Source organism: Mytilus galloprovincialis, chromosome 6 (genome assembly GCF_965363235.1).
Source record: "Mytilus galloprovincialis chromosome 6, xbMytGall1.hap1.1, whole genome shotgun sequence".
Lineage (NCBI taxonomy): Eukaryota > Metazoa > Mollusca > Bivalvia > Mytilida > Mytilidae > Mytilus > Mytilus galloprovincialis.
In genome coordinates, this window is record NC_134843.1 from 41,344,019 (window position 1) to 41,363,736 (window position 19,718).

Sequence of the window (19,718 nt, forward strand, 5' to 3'; positions counted from 1 at the left end):
GACGTTACGCATAGTATTGGTGCCACTTAGCGTTACATGACGTTCCTAATAAAACGACGATTTTGACGTTGTTCCACGGAAAATTTCAAACGTTGAACTTATATTCTACTAATGTGAAAAAGCCGCTTAAAAAAAAAGAGATTTTCGAAGTTGCTTCTTTATATGGTTTTATTTTTTCACGCCGTGCAAATGCAAAATTTCATTGAATTAAAACAAAATTTTAAATACATGCAACAATAACACAAAATAACAATTTGATGTCTTGTACAAATGATTTAAATATATAAAAAGAAGATTGTGGTATGATTGTCAATGAGACAACTCTCCACAAGAGACCAAATTGACACAGAAATTAACAGCTATAGGTCACTGTACGGCCTTCAACAATGAGCAAAGCCCATACCGCATAGTCTGCTATAAAAGGCCCCGAAATGACAACGTAAAACAATTCAGACGAAAAAACTAACTGCCTAATTTATGTTACAAAATGAACGAAAAAGTCTGTTTTGTATATTTTTTGGCGTTTTTTTTTTATCTTCAAAATGTTTTAAAACTTTAAAACTTAGTTTGATACTATGAGTGAAACAAATGCAGGACACATCTGAGGCTAACCTCTTTACTCTTAGGACGAGCGTGCTTATACAACATATTATATTGGCTGTCTTTGCTTATAACCTTCGATGTCTTATTTTCTTCTCTTTTTTTACTATTTGTGTATATTATCAGTTTCTTCTATTTCTTAAAATTAAGCAATGTTCTCTCTGCCATAACAGATAAGACGTCTCCTATCATTGCTAGTAAAATTGTAATGTTTCTGTCTCTTTTCCCCAAATACACGTTTATATATGTTTGTTGTAATTTGATAATTTCGCTCCCTCAATTTACGTTAATGTTCAAATGCTTCTTGATTTGTCTTTGATTATGTGAAAGATGTAGGTAGCATATTGCCAGCTATTTTTCTTTTCATAATCTTATTTTATCAACACTTTAATCCTGTGACTATTCTACTAACGTTAATATAATAGTCCCAGAATTTGGTTTTATTTTTATTTTCCTTAAACAGTGATTTATACTTACATTATAATTCATATTATTTATTTTAACGTATAAGTAAGTCCACAATCTTAACATCAATCCCGATTTTATGGAAAATGTTATAAATAGCATATTTTCAAAAATCTCTCACAAAAAACTTTGTAAAATGTGCATCAAGTTTGCAAAAGAAATACGTGCTCTTATGCTGCCGTTGCCAATTTTCAATGATTAAAGTTTGTTGGGGTCTAAAATATATTTTTTTAAAAAGAAAATGTTGTCATTGATTACAATTTTTAAATCAGGATTGTTTTCCAAGGCACAAAAATTAAGAAAATTCATGTTATGTAGGAATTTTCACATTTCGTACATAAACCAGGCCGTTAGTTTTCTCGTTTGAATTGTTTTACATTTGTCATTTCGGGATCGTTTATAGCTGACTATAAGGTAATGGTTTTGCTCTTTGTTGATTGCATAAAGAAATTATCAATTGGTTTTATACGGCCGCATCTTCTACTTAATTATGAAAATGAGAACGGAGATTATATATTATTGTTTTGTTTTTGCTTTCGGAAACATATTTTACGAGCTATCCTTTCATCATCTATTTTTTCACAAACTTAAGCTTCAAAAAAGGGTCGGTGATCAATACTTTTTGATAATGTTTGAAATTATAGAATTTTGCAAAGTATGGCAAACTCTTACACAGACCAATAGATCTACCTACCTCACAGATTACCAGCAGGTCGAAATGCGATTTTGAGTAATACAATTATTTTTATTCGACTAGATGTGATTTTTTAAAGTAACTGCTATATGTGCATGTTCACATGGATCAGTGTTTTTTCATGCACTTCAACTTTACTATACATTATTTTTGGTTCAGCGCTTCCATTTTTAACATATAACTGAGTATCGGTTTACACTACATCTTCTTTGACAATTTTTTTAAAACAGTTTTCAAACTGATTATTTTTATGTTTTCCTCGGTTTCAATCTTTTTTGGTTTCGTTTTTAAAATTGTTTTAACAAGAATAATCAAAGTACTGAAGTACTGAACATCGGATGACCGCCAGTTCTTGTGGATGGTCATGAGCACTTGTCTCAGAAAAAAAATCACATTTGTATACCTGAAACTGAGGTTTATGTACAGAGATATGGGTTTTTTTTCTGAGACAAGTTCGTTTGGGATGATGAATAAATGACAGGGAATTCAACCTCACTGCTTTATTATCTATTATATTGATGTGATACAAATCAGTATACTCTGGTTTGTTGTTACATATTATATTAATATTTGTATTTAGCAGTTACATATATGTATTATTTTCATCCATTGTATATTATTCTATTCTACGATTCTAATAAAAGTGTAGTACAAGTGCATGGTGGACACTCTTCTATATCAATTCGATTTTTCCAATAGATTGGATTTGAGTAGACATTCATATTTTCCCACAAAACTTTCTTGCGATATTCCTCCACATGCGTTAACACAATTTTTCTGTACGTGTGCATATATTCTAATGCAGATAAATATTTCTAACGACAAAATATTTTCGTATTATTAATTTCTGTTCTTATGAGTATTCATTGAAGAAATGAATTTATAACGAGAAATAAAAAATGTTATTTTGCACTCGATGATATCCGCGTATTTATGGCAATTATCGGTTATCAGTCAAAGACGAAAGTCAAATCTCTATGGCAACAAAACATCGGAATGCCCTCACGGTCATCGCGATGTAAAAATCAATATTCAAGCTAGGAAGTTTTGTGGCGTTCTGCGAAAATAAAAAAAGGTTTACTTTACACACAAAAAAAAAAATAATCTGCACACAGCAGATTGATTGGTTGATTTTTTTTCTCGAAAGAGTTGGGAGTGTCTGTAAATTAATACCTTAGATCTAGCTGCTACATGTTTGTGTTCCATCCATCATGTATGTCGGACAACTACGCTCTCTCTCTCTCTCTCGCTCTCTTTCGTTCTTTGTAAAAGAAAAGTTTCAATTTTAAAATACTAGTTTCATCACATGCCTATGTACCAGGCAATTCTGTTGGAGATTCGAGAAAATAAACTTCATTCTGCCACACTACTTCTAAATGTAATAACCTTATTTTTCATACACATATTGCTAGGTAGATGACTAGGAATTGTTCTACTCACAGTAGATAATAAAAAAAATGATCGTTAGCTAGACATAAAAGTATTTCTCTGATAAAATTTTTTGTTAGATGAGTCGATGCGACAAAAAAAAAAAAAAAAATGATTGCACGTTTTACTTATATGTTCACGACTAACATGACTAAGGAGTACTTTTTCTCATAAGATTTTTGTGAGAATTTTCATTCGTGTGTATAGCTTCGAATCTTTTAATAGCAACGCTAGGAATTACAGATACTATCTGTCTGAGGATTATTATAAAATAGATCACTTTTGATCTCATTTTCTTTTTCAATGTATCTTGCTTTTATAAAGTGGGAGTGTGGTCATTATCATTAGTAAGTTATCTCTTTGTTATAGCTCCGGGGCCTTGTCTGTATGAAGTATCCGAGTTAAATATTTCGACATCTTATATCCTTGAAACAATGCAGATCTATATTTTAATGCATATCAAAATTTTATATAGATCAGACCATTTCATGGAATTATGTTATGCCAAATATGCAAGAAAAGTCGTATACAGTTTAACGTTATTATAACGCGAACGTCAAATTACGGTTACGGGGACATGTCATTGGACATCTTAGATCGTTTGGGATTTTCTACCAGCAACTCAAACAAATGTACATATCATATCATTTTAAAGGAAATTAAATGTTTTTCCATTCATATCAGTTAACAGGTGTTAAAAATTTGAGATGTAGTAGAATTTCGTTTAATAAAAAGCCTCTCAATTATTCTTTGTGTTATTTTGTCCATCGGGACATTTTATTGGACACGGGAAAAATGACGATATTTTTAAAATAAGACCGCAGTTACATAATGATGACTTCAGATAGCTTCTTCGGGACATGTATAATTTTTCTATTATTATAAAAATCTATTTTCGTCCATTATATCTTATGAAAGTGAAGACAGGAAGTTTTTTTACGGGTTGAGCAGCTAGTTGGGACATTTTTTCTCTTTTTTATTTAAACTCTTCTGACAATTTTCCTTCTCTTACAGTTAAAAACGTCTATTACTTCATTTAACGTTTAATGTATACAAAATAGTAGTAAAATTTTAAACCATTCTACTTACTAACGAATCCGCACTGGGATTTCAAAGACGAACATAAAACAAAATTTTAACAGCGGGACACCCTTGAAATGACGTTATAGGCATCGAAATGAGCAAAGTTTTTCATTAAAAAATAGACAAAGCATAAAATCATCTATGTTATTGTTTTCTATGGCTTATTTCCTTTCGAATGATATGCATAACATGGATATTTATTATATAGGATAAGAGCTTGAATTTGAATAACCCGCCTTCTAACCTATATTTCCAAAGTGACACCAATATCGTGCGCAACGTCTTTAACTTTTTTTTTGGATATATTTAGTTGTTCTTTGTCAATTTCTTTTTATATCGAATTTCAAACATTTCATTATGAACGCCAGATATGTAAATATACAATTCAGTTATTTTGTTTTTATATATGTAGTTGTTCCATTATGGTAATAGGTAAAAGATTACTTCATATGCTAGTATATTTTATATGACAAATCAGTATATTATATTGATAAATATCATGCGCTTTGCTTAATAAAAATTACACTGGATAAAAAGAAAGGTAATTTATTAAACATACGACTGACAGTTCATCAACCGAATAAAGATCGCAATATATATATATATATACATTATTTTAACACAGCAACCATGTCATTGGCGCATTCAAACTGCATGACCTGTACAATTAGTCACACACCGTATACTAACAGTATTTTTCCGCAGAACTTTTTTAGCTCACCTGGCCCGAAGGGCCAAGTGAGCTTTTCTCATCACTTGGCGTCCGTCGTCCGTCGTCCGTCGTCATCGTTAACTTTTTACATTTTGAACTTCTTATAGAGAACCACTGAATGGAATGAAACAAAACATGGCATGAATGTTCCTTATGAGGTGCTGACCAAGTGTTGTTACTTTGTAGCCGATCCATCATCCAAGATGGCCGCCAGTGGGGGACTTAGTTTAACATAGGACCCTATGGGAAATGCATACAAATGACTTTTTTTAGAGAACCACTGAATGGAATGAAACCAAACATGGCATGAATGTTCCTTATGAGGTGCTGACCAAGTGTTGTTACTTTGTAGCCGATCCATCATCCAAGATGGCCGCCAGCGGGGGACTTAGTTTAACATAGGACCCTATAGAAAATGCATACAAATGACTTCTTTTAGAGAACCACTGAATGGAATGAAACCAAACATGGCATGAATGTTCCTTATAAGGTGCTGACTAAGTTTTGTTACTTTGTAGCCGATCCATCATCCAAGATGCCGCCAGCGGAGGACATAGTTTAACATAGGACCCTATGGGAAATATGTACAAATGTCTTCTGATAGAGAACCACTGAATGGAATGAAACCAAACATGGCATGAATGTTCCTTATGAGGTGCTGACCAAGTGTTGTTACTTTGTAGCCGATCCATCATCCAAGATGGCCGCCAGCGGGGGACTTAGTTTTACATAGGACCCTATGGGAAATATATACAAATGTCTTCTTTTAGAGAACCACTGAATGGAATGAAACCAAACATGGCATGAATGTTCCTTATGAGGTGTTGACCAAGTGTTGTTACTTTGTAGCCGATCCATCATCCAAGATGGCCGCCAGCGGGGGACTTAGTTTTACATAGGACCCTATGGGAAATATATACAAATGTCTTCTTTTAGAGAACCACTGAATGGAATGAAACCAAACATGGCATGAATGTTCCTTATGAGGTGTTGACCAAGTGTTGTTACTTTGTAGCCGATCCAACATCCAAGATGGCCGCCAGCAGGGGGACTTAGTTTAACATAGGACCCTACGGGAAATACATACAAGTATAGCTCAACATGCAGACTTCTAATACGTTCAGGTATTTCACATCCAATTTTTTATGGTAATATTCTTTATAAAGCACAAAGGTGTCAGTATTCACCTCAGAAACTTACAAAACCTTTGAATAGACTTATTAAGAAGGGATATAATTACGATACTGTTGTCAAGTCATAAAAGATTGCATATTTTGGCGTTAATATTGAGTCACTGATAAGGTCTTTGCATCGGAACTAAACACATTTATTCTAAAAACAGTTATTGGCATGACACGGGTTATGTTCTTCTCATATATGTTATGATGGTATGATACTAAACCCCTAACGGGAAGGATTGTGCCTGATGTTCATATGATGAAATCATGATCTTTCAGTCAGTTTAATTGAAGTCTGGAGCTGGCATGTCAGTTAACTGCTAGTAGTCTGTTGTTATTTATGTATTATTGTCATTTTGTTTATTTTCTTTGGTTACATCTTCTGACATCAGACTCGGATTTCTCTTGAACTGAATTTTAATGTGCGTATTGTTATGCGTTTACTTTACTACATTGGTTAGAGGTATAGGGGGAGGGTTGAGATCTCACAAACATGTTTAACCCCGCCGCATTTTTGCGCCTGTCCCAAGTCAGGAGCCTGTGGCCTTTGTTAGTCTTGTATTATTTTAATTTTAGTTTCTTGTGTACAATTTGGAAATTAGTATGGCGTTCATTATCACTGGACTAGTATATATTTGTTTAGGGGCCAGCTGAAGGACGCCTCCGGGTGCGAGAAATTCTCGCTACATTGAAGACCTGTTGGTGACCCTCTGCTGTTGTTTTTTATTTGGTCGGGTTGTTGTCTCTTTGACACATTCCCCATTTCCATTCTCAATTTTAAATGTCTTCTTTTAGTGAACCACTGAATGGAATGAAACCAAACATGGCATGAATGTTCCTTATGAGGTGCTGACCAAGTGTTGTTACTTTGTAGCCGATCCATCATCCAAGATGGCCGCCAGCGGGGGACTTAGTTTAACATAGGACCCTACGGGAAATACATACAAATGTCTTCTTTTAGTGAACCACTGAATGGAATGAAACCAAACATGGCATGAATGTTCCTTATGAGGTGATGACCAAGTGTTGTTACTTTGTAGCCGATCCATCATCCAAGATGGCCGCCAGCGGGTGACTTAGTTTTACATAGGACCCCATGGGAAATATATACAAATGTCTTCTTTTAGAGAACCACTGAATGGAATGAAACCAAACATGGCATGAATGTTTCTTATGAAGTGCTGACCAAGTGTTGTTACTTTGTAGCCGATCCATCATCCAAGATGGCCGCCAGCGGGGGACTTAGTTTAACATAGGACCCTACGGGAAATACATACAAATGTCTTCTTTTAGTGAACCACTGAATGGAATGAAACCAAACATGGCATGCATGTTCCTTATGAGGTGCTGACCAAGTGTTGTTACTTTGTAGCCGATCCATCATCCAAGATGGCCGCCAGCGGGGGACTTAGTTTTACATAGGACCCTATGGGAAATATATACAAATGTCTTCTTTTAGAGAACCACTGAATGGAATGAAACCAAACATGGCATGAATGTTCCTTATGAGGTGTTGACCAAGTGTTGTTACTTTGTAGCCGATCCAACATCCAAGATGGCCGCCAGCAGGGGGACTTAGTTTAACATAGGACCCTACGGGAAATACATACAAATGTCTTCTTTTAGTGAACCACTGAATGGAATGAAACCAAACATGGCATGAATGTTCCTTATGAGGTGCTGACCAAGTGTTGTTACTTTGTAGCCGATCCATCATCCAAGATGGCCGCCAGCAGGGGACTTAGTTTAACATAGGACCCTACGGGAAATACATACAAATGTCTTCTTTTAGTGAACCACTGAATGGAATGAAACCAAACATGGCATGAATGTTCCTTATGAGGTGTTGACCAAGTGTTGTTACTTTGTAGCCGATCCATCATCCAAGATGGCCGCCAGCAGGGGGACTTAGTTTAACATAGGACCCTACGGGAAATACATACAAATGTCTTCTTTTAGTGAACCACTGAATGGAATGAAACCAAACATGGCATGAATGTTCCTTATGAGGTGCTGACCAAGTGTTGTTACTTTGTAGCCGATCCATCATCCAATATGGCCGCCAGCAGGGGGACTTAGTTTAACATAGGACCCTACGGGAAATACATACAAATGTCTTCTTTTAGTGAACCACTGAATGGAATGAAACCAAACATAGCATGAATGTTCCTAATGAGATGCTGACCAAGTGTTGTTACTTTGTTGTCATTTCAACATCCAAGATGACCGCCAGTGGGGGACGTAGTTTAACATAGGACCCTAAGGGAAATACATACAAAAGTCTTCTTCTAAAGAACCACTGAATTGAATGAAATCAAACATAACATGAATGTTCCTTTCCTTATGAGGTGTTGTCCAAGTGTTGTTACTTTTAGCCAAATTTTATATTTTTTTATATGATTTCAAAAACCCAAGTAGAATCAGGTGAGCGATACAGGCTCTTGAGAGCCTCTAGTTTTATGAAAGAATACATGTTATTGGAATTTCTAAATCGTTTCCACCACGAGTTTTATCCCACCCCTTGGAAGTAGATAGAGAGCACGATCAGGGCCGTAACTACACTCCTAGATAGTGAAGCGAATATTTGGCCGAGCGGAGCGAGGCGAAAAAATGTTGGCGAGGGGACTGGGGGCCGCTCAAGGCCCCCAGAAGCTCTGAGCAAAATAACGCAAAATCGTGCATTCTGAGCGTTTCCCGGACTCTTTCTGACATTGAAACGCAATTGATTTTTAGCTTTTTTCCGACAATATTTTGGTCTGAAATCAAAAACAAAGACTCATTGTAATTTAAGACTTCAAGGTTTTATGGACAACATTAAAAGACCGATATGTAGGACAAAGCAAAATTCGTAATTCTCATAATCATTAATACCGGATCTGTCTGTCTATTTTAGTCTTGTATTGTGCTTAGACTTTGGTGATATTTTTATGACTAGATTGAAATATAGTGACAGTGCAGTATTATGCTTGAAATACTAGTACTGCTTAAGTCGGCACTAGGGACCATCTTGACCCTGTTTTACGGTATTAATGATTCTTTTATTGTTAAAGACCCTCCAGCAACTTTGACCAAATGATTGATCATTAGTATTTTTTTATGCATTGACTTTGTGTGCGATTAGGTTTCGTGCACATTTACTCCATATTCCTTTATTTTCTGTAAAAGGGTCTGAACATGACTTAATGCAAGTTTAATCCATCAATGGAAATGGTCATATGGCAATACATTATTGCTTTTTTGTTCAAAATATTTGATACCAGAAAATCGGTGACCTTACTTTAATTTAAACCATGTCAGCTATCTAGTTTTATCAACCAAAAGAAGCCAGTTGTGAATTCTTTGATATCAAATTCAATTCTCCATGCAGAAACGACCATTTTTTCTGTGTCTTGTATATGCTTAAAATATTTTCTCGCACAATATCTGGACATCGGTGGACATGCAACATTGCAAAACCACACGTTTACAAATGAAAATCAACACTCAGACTATTGTCCTAAAGTAGGACAGTAAATGAGCAAAAGACAAATCCGGGACACAGAAGTTCAAACAGCAGACCATCAACTCTGAAAACTAAAAGTAAAAATGAAACATGGATCACGAAAAACATGCAGTGGCGACACCAGAGAGTGAAGAGAACTTGCTTCTTGTTAGACACTTTCCGTGAAAACAATTTGATATTTAGACAATCTTTTGTTTCATTTTTTTTTTTGAAATTTCTACGATGAGGCATTCGGGTGATATGCACATCATTTTATAAAAATAACACTATTAATGGTTGGTCTAAAGGCATCTTTCGAATTTATGTGTGTATGTCCATACAATCTGTAAAATACAGACTTTTCGAGTGAGAGAGTTCGCGAGTTCGAACTTCGTCATAGTCAAATCCAAGACTTCGGTTAAATTGACTTGACGACCTGAGGACCGTTTCTTACGAACACGCAATTTAAAAATCCATTTCAAATTTATTTAAAACTGTAACACCATTCAAAGTTGAAGACTTATAAACCCCCCAAAAATAGCATCAAATAAGGCTTAAACTACCAATAGCAAACCTGTTTATTTAAATTATATAAATAAACTATAAGTTCTCTCTTTTTAACAAATTTGAACGTTTTCAGATGATTTTGAGAATCTTAGACGTCATCTAGAACAACACACCTTGACCAGTAAAGAATTCTTTGATAATTGTCCAAGCCGGCACGTCTTCGAATGTAAAACCACTCAAAGAGTCATTAACAAGTCTCCTCGTCCGATAAAATATTCAAAGAACTATTAAGTTGAAATGTTCATAAACATATCACTGAGAGCTAAAATTCTATGGATTAATCGAGCTATCACAAGAATCTGATAAAGATCTGCTCATTTTTCAAAATATTCTTAAAAATATGAAAATAAACTCATCATAGATACCAGGACTAAATTTTATATATACGCCAGACGCGCGTTTCGTCTACAAACGACTCATCAGTGACGCTCGAATCAAAAAAAAAAAAGAAAAAAAAAAAGCCAAATAAAGCACGAAGTTGAAGAGCATTGAGATCCAAAATTCCTAAAAGTGTTGCCAAATACAGCTAAGGTAATCTATGTCTGAGGTAGAAAAGCCTTAGTATTTCAAAAAATTCAAAATTTTGTAAACAGTTAATTTATAAATATAACAATATCAATGATAATTCATGTCAGCACAAAAAGTGCTGACTACTGGGCTTGTGATACCCTCGGGGAAATAAATCTCCACCAGCAGTGGCATCGACCCAGTGGTTGTAAATAAACTCATCATAGATACCAGGACTAAATTTTATATATACGCCAGACGCGCGTTTCGTCTACAAAAGACTCATCAGTGACGCTCGAATCCAATAAAGTTAAAAAAAAAAAGCCAAATAAAGTACAACGGGGTTTTCACTTCCAAAAATCATAAACGAGTACGTATTATATAATGTTCGTAGAAACAATCCCAGATGATTACGATTATCCATAATAGCACCAAACAGTTCAGTTCATTTGTGTAGTAACCACAAGACGATGTAAACAGCATTTATTTATACACAATTATCCATAAATCTTAAAATGATTAAACTTTATTTTTGTAAAAAACAATAACGACTGGTATTCCAGTGGATAAATACTGTATTTGATAAGTATATTGCTATATTTTCAAACCTGGAATTAAGGGACATGTACTATGCTTCCTTATTACCATACTGCTAGGGTCTTTACATTTAATGGAAAAACATAAAGTATTAGAGTTACATTTTTTTGTACAAAATGAGAATTCTTTCTTATGTGGATATGTAAACCTATGCTTAAGTTGATAAAGCAGATATTAAACGCATTAGCGTACCTTTTGCTGTGTATGATCACATTTCGTTTCCTTTTTTGGGATAAGGGATAACTAATCCCTTGGAATATGAGATTTTACTCGTGGTTTTACATTTTTATTTTATTCAAATCCATATTCGTTAAAGAATACAATTTATACATTGCATTTCAGAACTTCAATAATGTCGCTTGTCCTGAAACAAAAAAAAAACATAAATAAAATTACTGTGTTTATTTAAGTATACCATGTATAAGATAAATAACAATAAAATACATATAATTGAACTTTGCATACAAAAAATATATAGGATGTAATTGTTTACCAGTTGAAACTGGTGCCGTCGTTGGAGTAGGAGTTATTGCAGTTGATGATGCTTTGGCCAACGTGTTTACAAATAAACACTGATTTATGATAATGTTACTGTTAATAAAAATGGGACTTACACAAATATACAACATAGAACTTGGCGATAAATTGACTAAGTGAACACTGTCCGTAAATGGCGGGAAATACTCTGGTTTCCTATCTTCTAAGCAGTTTTTGGTTTGTTGTGCACAAATAACGGTAACAGACCAATAAATCTGACTGCCATGTTTGAAAGGCCAGGATATGTTAGCACTGTTTTCAATGACCGCCACCAAAGTAAGGTTCATTGTAATGTGAATAGGATTGATAAATCTGAAACCGGTTGCAGTCTTAAGTGGATTACAGTCTAGGTATAAATCCCTAAGAGATGTTAATCCTTGTATGAATTTACCATTCACAGTATCCAGTTGATTTTTATGTAGGTTCAACACTTTCAAATTTTGTAAGTCTTCAAATCCATTCGAATCTATATTTATTATTTGATTGTTAGCGAGGTTAAGTTCTTGTAAATACTTCATTCCTCGAAACATACCAACATGGATATGTTTTATTTGATTATTGTGTAATTTGAGTGTACGAATAGAGTTCAGTAAACTGTCAAACGCATCGCTTGAAATATCCGTCAGCTTATTATAACTTATATCAAGATTTATTATTTTTTTCGCTCCCGTGAAATATGTCTTCCATAAATGTGTTAAGCTATTGCCCTGTACTAATAAATGATCCAAGGACAGTAAATCGAACGAAAAGTTTTCTATAACATGTATATCATTGTTTGATAGGTCTAGAATTTTAAGATTATACATGTCTTTGAATGTGTCCTGTTTGATTTCGTCTATTTGATTATTGGATATGTTTAAAACCTGAATACTCGATCGCAGTCCATCGAAATGAATCTTTTCAATACCCACAATCTTGTTGCCATGGATATATAAAGTTTTGACTTTAGAAAGGCCATGCAACGCCTTTTGTGATAAGTTTGAAATGACGTTGTTTTGTAAAAGCAATTCCCGCAGAGATATCAAACCTGAAAATGTATCGTCTGCAAGAATTTCTAATTCGTTATCAAACAACTTCAAAGAAGACAGCATCGGCATGTCTCGGAACAGCGTTAATGGTAACGAAGTTAATTTATTTCTTTGTAGATGCAGTTCTTTCAAAAGAAATAAATTCCGGAAAGCATCTGGATGGATAGATTTAATATTATTGTTTTGTAAATATAACCGACTTAGCATTGACTGTGCGGAAAGAACATCGCTTTCAACAGTTTGAAGCTTATTATTTCTCAAATCGAGAACAAACAAATTCGGTAACTGGTCAAAAGATCCCGGATCTATATTCTGAATATTGTTATATGCAAATATCAAATATTTCAACTGCTGAAATCTTGTGAATAAATTAACGGAGATATTTCGTAAAAGGTTGTAGCTGAAATCAATGTATGTTGCAGTTTCGGAAACATCTGCCAATACAAATGGTAGCTGATGGTCATGTAAAGAGACGCTATCACAGTATATGTAGTAATCTTCATTGCAGTTACACAATGGCGGACAGAGCAATGCCGTTTTTATACGCATTGTACATATCACTACGAATAATAAAGTTTTTGCCATTTTCATTTCCATCCAGTTTTCTTCATTTTAGTATAACCTGCAAAAGAAGGACAATGTTGAGATTATAGCAGAGAAGATATGTGAAATAATTAAGATTTAAAAAACATTCCACCTCCAAGTTTGGGCACATTTCAAAAGCACATATTGTTTGGCATAGACAACAAAGCTTTCATCATTAATCAATATCTACATGTATGATTTAATCATGTTTTTTATGAGAATATTTGTGTTTTTGTGTTTAACGCCACTTGTAAAGATGTTCGAGGACAAATTGGTTTAACAAGAGATACTTGTGTAGCAATAACATCTAAATCACGTGATACAGACACTTTTGCAGAGGAATCGAATACCGTTTTAGTGCATGTATGAAATTAGTGATACTTCTTGTCAAGTTTGAAATTAAAAAGAAATGCTTAATTTTATGATTCTTTTCGTTTCAACTTTACTACATCCAGGCCCCAATTAAGTTATAAATGACAGTTTTAGCACAAATAAAATTCGGCGCATTTAAACTTCCAGACGTAATTCAGAACTCTCAAATGGAGAAACACCTGCTCTGTCAGAACACAAGTTTTGAAAGAAGACTAGAAGTTCGTGTCACTCAATCATAATTTTTAAAAGTTTACGTATCTGAGAACATTTAAACCAACTGAAAGACTAGCCTGTATGACTTCTAAAATATTACCCTGAAACAACACCTATAGTATTGTAGCTAGCTTTCGGTAATAGTAAATCTGTTAAAGTATTATTTAGTGTGTATTTTGTTTTACTGAAAACAATGTACTGGTAATAATGTGGTAAGCATGTTTGTTTTGAAAACATAATTTTAATATTTTTTATGTGATTTCCTCCTTTCCCTTGTTTTTTTTGTCAAAGGTAGACAATGAGATTTTTATGTATCGACTAAAACTTTATAAACTACACCACGTGTCTCATGTCAAAAAACCGGGTCAGTGTGGTTCTATTATTTGCTTGTGTAATGATAACAGCTGTTATTTTTGTGATCCCTTTGACCCAATTTGTCGTTGTTGGTTGCAGATCTTTGACATCATGTTAATTATTTTTTCATAACTAGATTAAAAGGCTCGGTTTGAAATGTGGTAAATGTATGAATATAAAGTTCAGGATCTTTAAGAAAACAGCTACTTTTTTCAACTACATTAATCAGAACTAGAATGATTTTGAGCGTTTCATCCATGCATGATCGGACAATTTTCACATGCAATGCAGAGCAAATTATGCTCACCATTTGGACACTAGTATGGTTATACAATTTGTGGAACTGACGAGTGATCACAAAACTAACATAAACTCGCAACATATCTTAAAATGTCTATGTCTCAGTTAAAAAAAACCATAACTGTATTGTATTTTAACTTCGACGGCATCAATTGAGAATTTGATGGTCGCAAATTAAGTTTACTGGCGACGTTAGCGGAGACACTAAACGGGTATTTGCGACCGTCAATTCCCCCAATTGATGCCGTCGGAGCTTAAAATACTATAGTGTTATCTCCATTCTAATGAAACTGCCAGAAAACAACGTTAAAACATGTATTTAAAATCTGTCATATGCCGTCTGCGCTTGCGCGTACGTCCCATAGCATCAATTGTCAATTGATGCCATGTAAATATGTGACTTTATCCAATCAAATGAACGTTACAGACGTTGTTGCATTAGAATTGTCGTTATTGATAGTTTAGTGGTTTTGTCTATGAAGGAATTTAATATTGAATAATTACATCAGATGTATGTTTCTATGCCAAGAAATTGTCCCGTTGAAATTCTGCAAACACCCCATAGAGCAAATTACATGGATGATTAATATTGACCATTCGGTATATGGCCGTGTTCTAAGCGACACGTACATGAAGGTCATAAATTAATTTCTTGAATGCAATCAAATCTTTAGCTACTAATGACTGCCGTAGGGGGTCGACCGGAAGTTTTAGCAAGGATTTCTTGGCATGGAGTAACAGATAGAAAACTCAGGGTTAGAATTCATAGAACAGAAAAGGGGCAGTGGCAAATATTTCATGTATATTTTGAACACAGAGAGAATTTACCCGCACCCTTTGCCAAAAAAAAACCCTTTCTTTTTCTTATTTGTGCCTTCGGACTTTATGTTTTGAATTGTAGTTTCACTTTCCATATTCGGTATTTATTCAAATGTAAGCTCCACGTGGAAAAAATCACGTGATGCAGGAATATAGTATCTTGGAGTTGGGCTATTTCTTTCTTTTCGGCGGGGACTCCAAACAAACAACATGCATGTGTATAACGGCACTGTAGATTTTCGTATTAAATAAAGAAAGTTGCCGGTCCGGTAAATGAATAAATTAGTTAGAAAGCAAGGTTTTAATTTAAAGTAGATTCCTAAGCTTAATTCGAGGGTTGAAAATAAAAAAAGGGGGGGGGGAGGTGTCCACAGGGAATATTTGTATCTTATGAACTCTACATGTATATTTGAAAGGTTTATTTTTTTTATTTAATTAAAAAAGAGAAAAACAAATGTAAGACAAATTGTGAATGGTCTTTATTCCTTTCTCCGATTATGATACCTTTTTCTGATTGTCTAACATCTTGCGTTATTCCTTAAGCAATTACATTACACAATAAAAATTTATAAAATAAAGTGCACAGGTGAATTAAATAAAAACTTGATAAAAATCGTGTTTTCATTATCCTTGCTAAACAATGTAATTATAAGTATAGAATACTTCTGTTTGTAACTTCATAGGGTTGTAAAAGCGTTGACCGTGCGAACATTTTTAAAATGAAGCGCTTCCGCGCCTCATATAAAATGTACTTCGGTCAACGCTTTTACACCCCAATAAAGTTACAAAAAGAAGCATTCAATTCTTAATGGAATTTATTTCCTAGTTTTTACAACTTCTTTGGACTCGAATCTATTACATGTTCGTTTCACTGATAACCGCATGTAGAATGTGTTGTTTTGTTTGACCTCACCGGCCAAAATTGGTCCACTAGTGAATTAGTTTAAACATTTATTTAAAGTGGATTGGGAAACATGTTATTGAATATTGCAACTTATATTAATCCCTCTCAACTTTGCAGGTGTGAGTGCTGTCTTACAGCTTGCTATTTTTCGAAATCTACAAGGGTGCTTTTTACGTGTAAGAAATATTGTTCTCTCTCTTAACACGGGTCAGCCATTTATCGTCCCCTTCCGACGGACTATCATCGTTCCTCAAGACCATAACCGAGGGTCTGGAGGGGGGGGGGGGGATTTGTTATTCTGTAAACATTTAATTTTCACCCCTTTTTTCTCTAATCTTCCAAAAAATTAGACCACGCATTTCTCTAATCTTCATTTTTTTTGCCCGTTATTCTCTAATCTTCATTTTTTAAGGGCTTTATTCTTTAATCATTTAACCCCATCCAAACCCTCATACCCGCAAATGGTGCCAAGGGAGAGCCAAAAATTTGCAACGGTCCATGAAATTATCTCCCTGGAACGTGAATCACGATGGTGTCAAATACATCACAGTTGTTTTATACATATTTATGACAAATACCCATTTTGTCTAGATTTTCTTTAAAGTATTATATAGTGACTTTATAGTTACTTTCCTATAGATCCAGTTAATACATTATTTCACACTGAGAGTGTCGCTATATATTTTCTATTATCCACGACTGTTTATTGATTTAGTAACGATTTCACAAATATGATGAATACGTTTTTATAGCTGGGATCTCATAAATAATCCTATCTTGATAATAAAACTAACAAAACACAATATTGTAAGTCTCTATACCTATAAAACCCGTCTGACATTATTGTAGTTAAAGTAAAAAACATTTTCTAACAAACCATGGTTTTCTCATACATGTAATTGTGAGCATGGTACAAAGACGATTTTGAATTTGAACAGAATGATGGGAGTTTCAAAAGCCCCTTTTCTAAATAAGGAAATGCCTGTACCAAGTCAGGAATATGACTGTTGTCAGGCCCGTAGCCAGGAAATTTCAAGGGGGGTTATTTGGACTCACGAACTCGACTTTAACAGTCACAATTCGAACAGAATGTTGACTTTAACAGTACTTATTTGTTTTCAAGGGGGGGGGGGGTGTTCGTTCGAACCCCCGAACCCCCTGTCTACGGGTATGGTTGTATTCCATTCAATTAATGTGCTTGACTCGGCTTTTGATTTTGCAATTTGAGATGACTTTCAAATTTGAATTTTCGGCATCTTTTTTTTTTAATTTTAATTTTTGACCCTACAGGGTCCGACGATTATGGAACCAACCTTCTCTCTCAAGAAAAGCAGTTGTTATACCCCCTTTATATATTTAAAATAACAATAAAAGTGAAAAAGTAAAAAAAAAACAACATATTTTGTACTTGACAGATATCTAAATTATGTGCAACGTTTGCTTGTTGTGGTTTTTAATCAATATCTGTCAGTTACGTAATATAGTAGCGACAACTATCTTAATAATACAATACGGGCATTAAAAGACATTTAATAAGTCTTCGCAAAATTTGCATTCTATGTATAGTTAGAACCGAGACAACAAGTCTGTTTACTTATGTAAGTCAAGTAAAACTAATAAATACCAATATGCAATAAATTCCAAGTGATTTGTTTACTTTTCAAACATGCAGTTATTCTTTTCCAAACTTTGACATCAGTTAAAAGAAATAGTTTTTAACAAAAGTACCTAATATTTAATCATTATACTTGCTTTTGTTTTACGTGTACACTCTGCCCTTGTATAAAATGTAGTCCATTCTAATCAAACAAGCCATACTGTCTACAGGTGTCTGTATGATATACACACTTCTCAGGTAAAGTGAATTTGATAAAATACTAAATTCAATATATCACATGTTTTATGGTGGTTTTAAATGGTTTTATTTTTATCGTCTCTCCATATGTCAGAAATTTATGCATACACATACAGACTGTTACATGCATGTATGAATAAAAATAATGTTTAAAATTTGAATGAACAAATACAAAAGGGGAAATAAAAAACTTTTTCGAAGGTTGATGTCTTTATAAATTTTATTACGAAACGACAGTAAAATATATCGGTTGATAAACTAGTTCTCGTCCTCAATGATCGCATAACTACAAGACTAGTACAAGTGCTGAACAGTCGGGGACGTTAGCACATGTTTAATTTGTTGAGTTTAGAGAATAAAACAATGACGGTTAAGACATGAGTATCAAACTGTGATTGATTGATTACCTTGATGGCTACCGAGTGTCATGTTGAGTATGATATGTTTATGAAAATAACTCTTTATAAATTAAATGCGTCCGAAATTCTTTTCTGGATTGACCTTCATCAGGAACTCCCCCCTCCCCCCATCAATGATAATAGAATGTATAAGAACTTGATCCAAAGATGAGGCTTGTGACCATAAAGGACATAAACTAATAGCCAATTGCATCCATGGTCAACTTTAACGGAGGAGTAAGATCCAAGAAAATGAAAATAACTTTTTAAAGTTTTGCGTCTTTCTTGTTTAACCTTAATCAGGAACGTTCAAATGAGAATTAGTTTATTTTCTGCGGTAATGTGGTAGATACTCACTGATAAACGTCTACTTACTGTAAACTGGCACCCTGAAATTTCTGTAGAACCGAAATGCACAAGACCGTGGCGAAGTTTGATCTAAGAATAAGTGATTAAGTACAAGATACTGTATGTAACCAAAGAGACATAAACACAATGGCGCTTTATCAATTTAGATGACAGAATAACTGAATACGATTTTTTATTGATGCTGAAATTTAAAGGCTGTGATGTCATTTGTTGCATCATCTTTTTTTTTATTAGGACAACAAATTAAAAAAAAAAACAACAGTTAAATTAATATCCTCTATGCTCATATCAGAAATTACAAACGATCAAGAGACGATCTATATTGAAATGTCAGACATCTGCCGCTGGCCGATGCGGTTTTGTTTGCAAATGTCAATTATGATATATATTTCCTATCCCCGTCCCTCTGTATTTCCCGCTTGATAATGTGCATATCATTAACATTTCTTTTTCAACTTGGATCTGTATAAAATATTTGCCGCTGGTGTATTAATATTTTTTTACATTGAAAAAAAAAACCAACATATCAATAATTACAGAATAACATTCACCAAATAAACAAATACAAATAAAATCAACGCTTTTAAATTTCGTATTAAGCTAAGACTGTGAGCATGCATCTTTAATATTCATTGTCAATTATTTTCATAACCTATTTCGACTAGAGTCAAT

General features: G+C 34.1%; 1 protein-coding gene across 2 annotated transcripts; it reads right to left on the reverse strand.

The window, feature by feature from the left end:
- Nucleotides 1-11,699: 11,699 nt before the first annotated feature.
- Nucleotides 11,700-18,338, reverse strand: LOC143079590 (uncharacterized). Of its 2 annotated transcripts, none has more exons than XM_076255007.1 (2): nt 18,177-18,338; nt 11,700-13,499 (listed from the first exon to the last, which is right to left on the reverse strand). In XM_076255007.1, exon 2 carries the CDS (start codon nt 13,472-13,474, stop codon nt 11,714-11,716), a length of 1,761 nt encoding a protein of 586 aa, XP_076111122.1. In that variant the 5' UTR covers nt 13,475-13,499; nt 18,177-18,338; the 3' UTR covers nt 11,700-11,713. The 2 variants fall into 2 exon arrangements, with proteins under 2 accessions (XP_076111122.1, XP_076111123.1); XM_076255008.1 differs by having other exon boundaries at nt 18,153-18,338.
- Nucleotides 18,339-19,718: the final 1,380 nt, after the last annotated feature.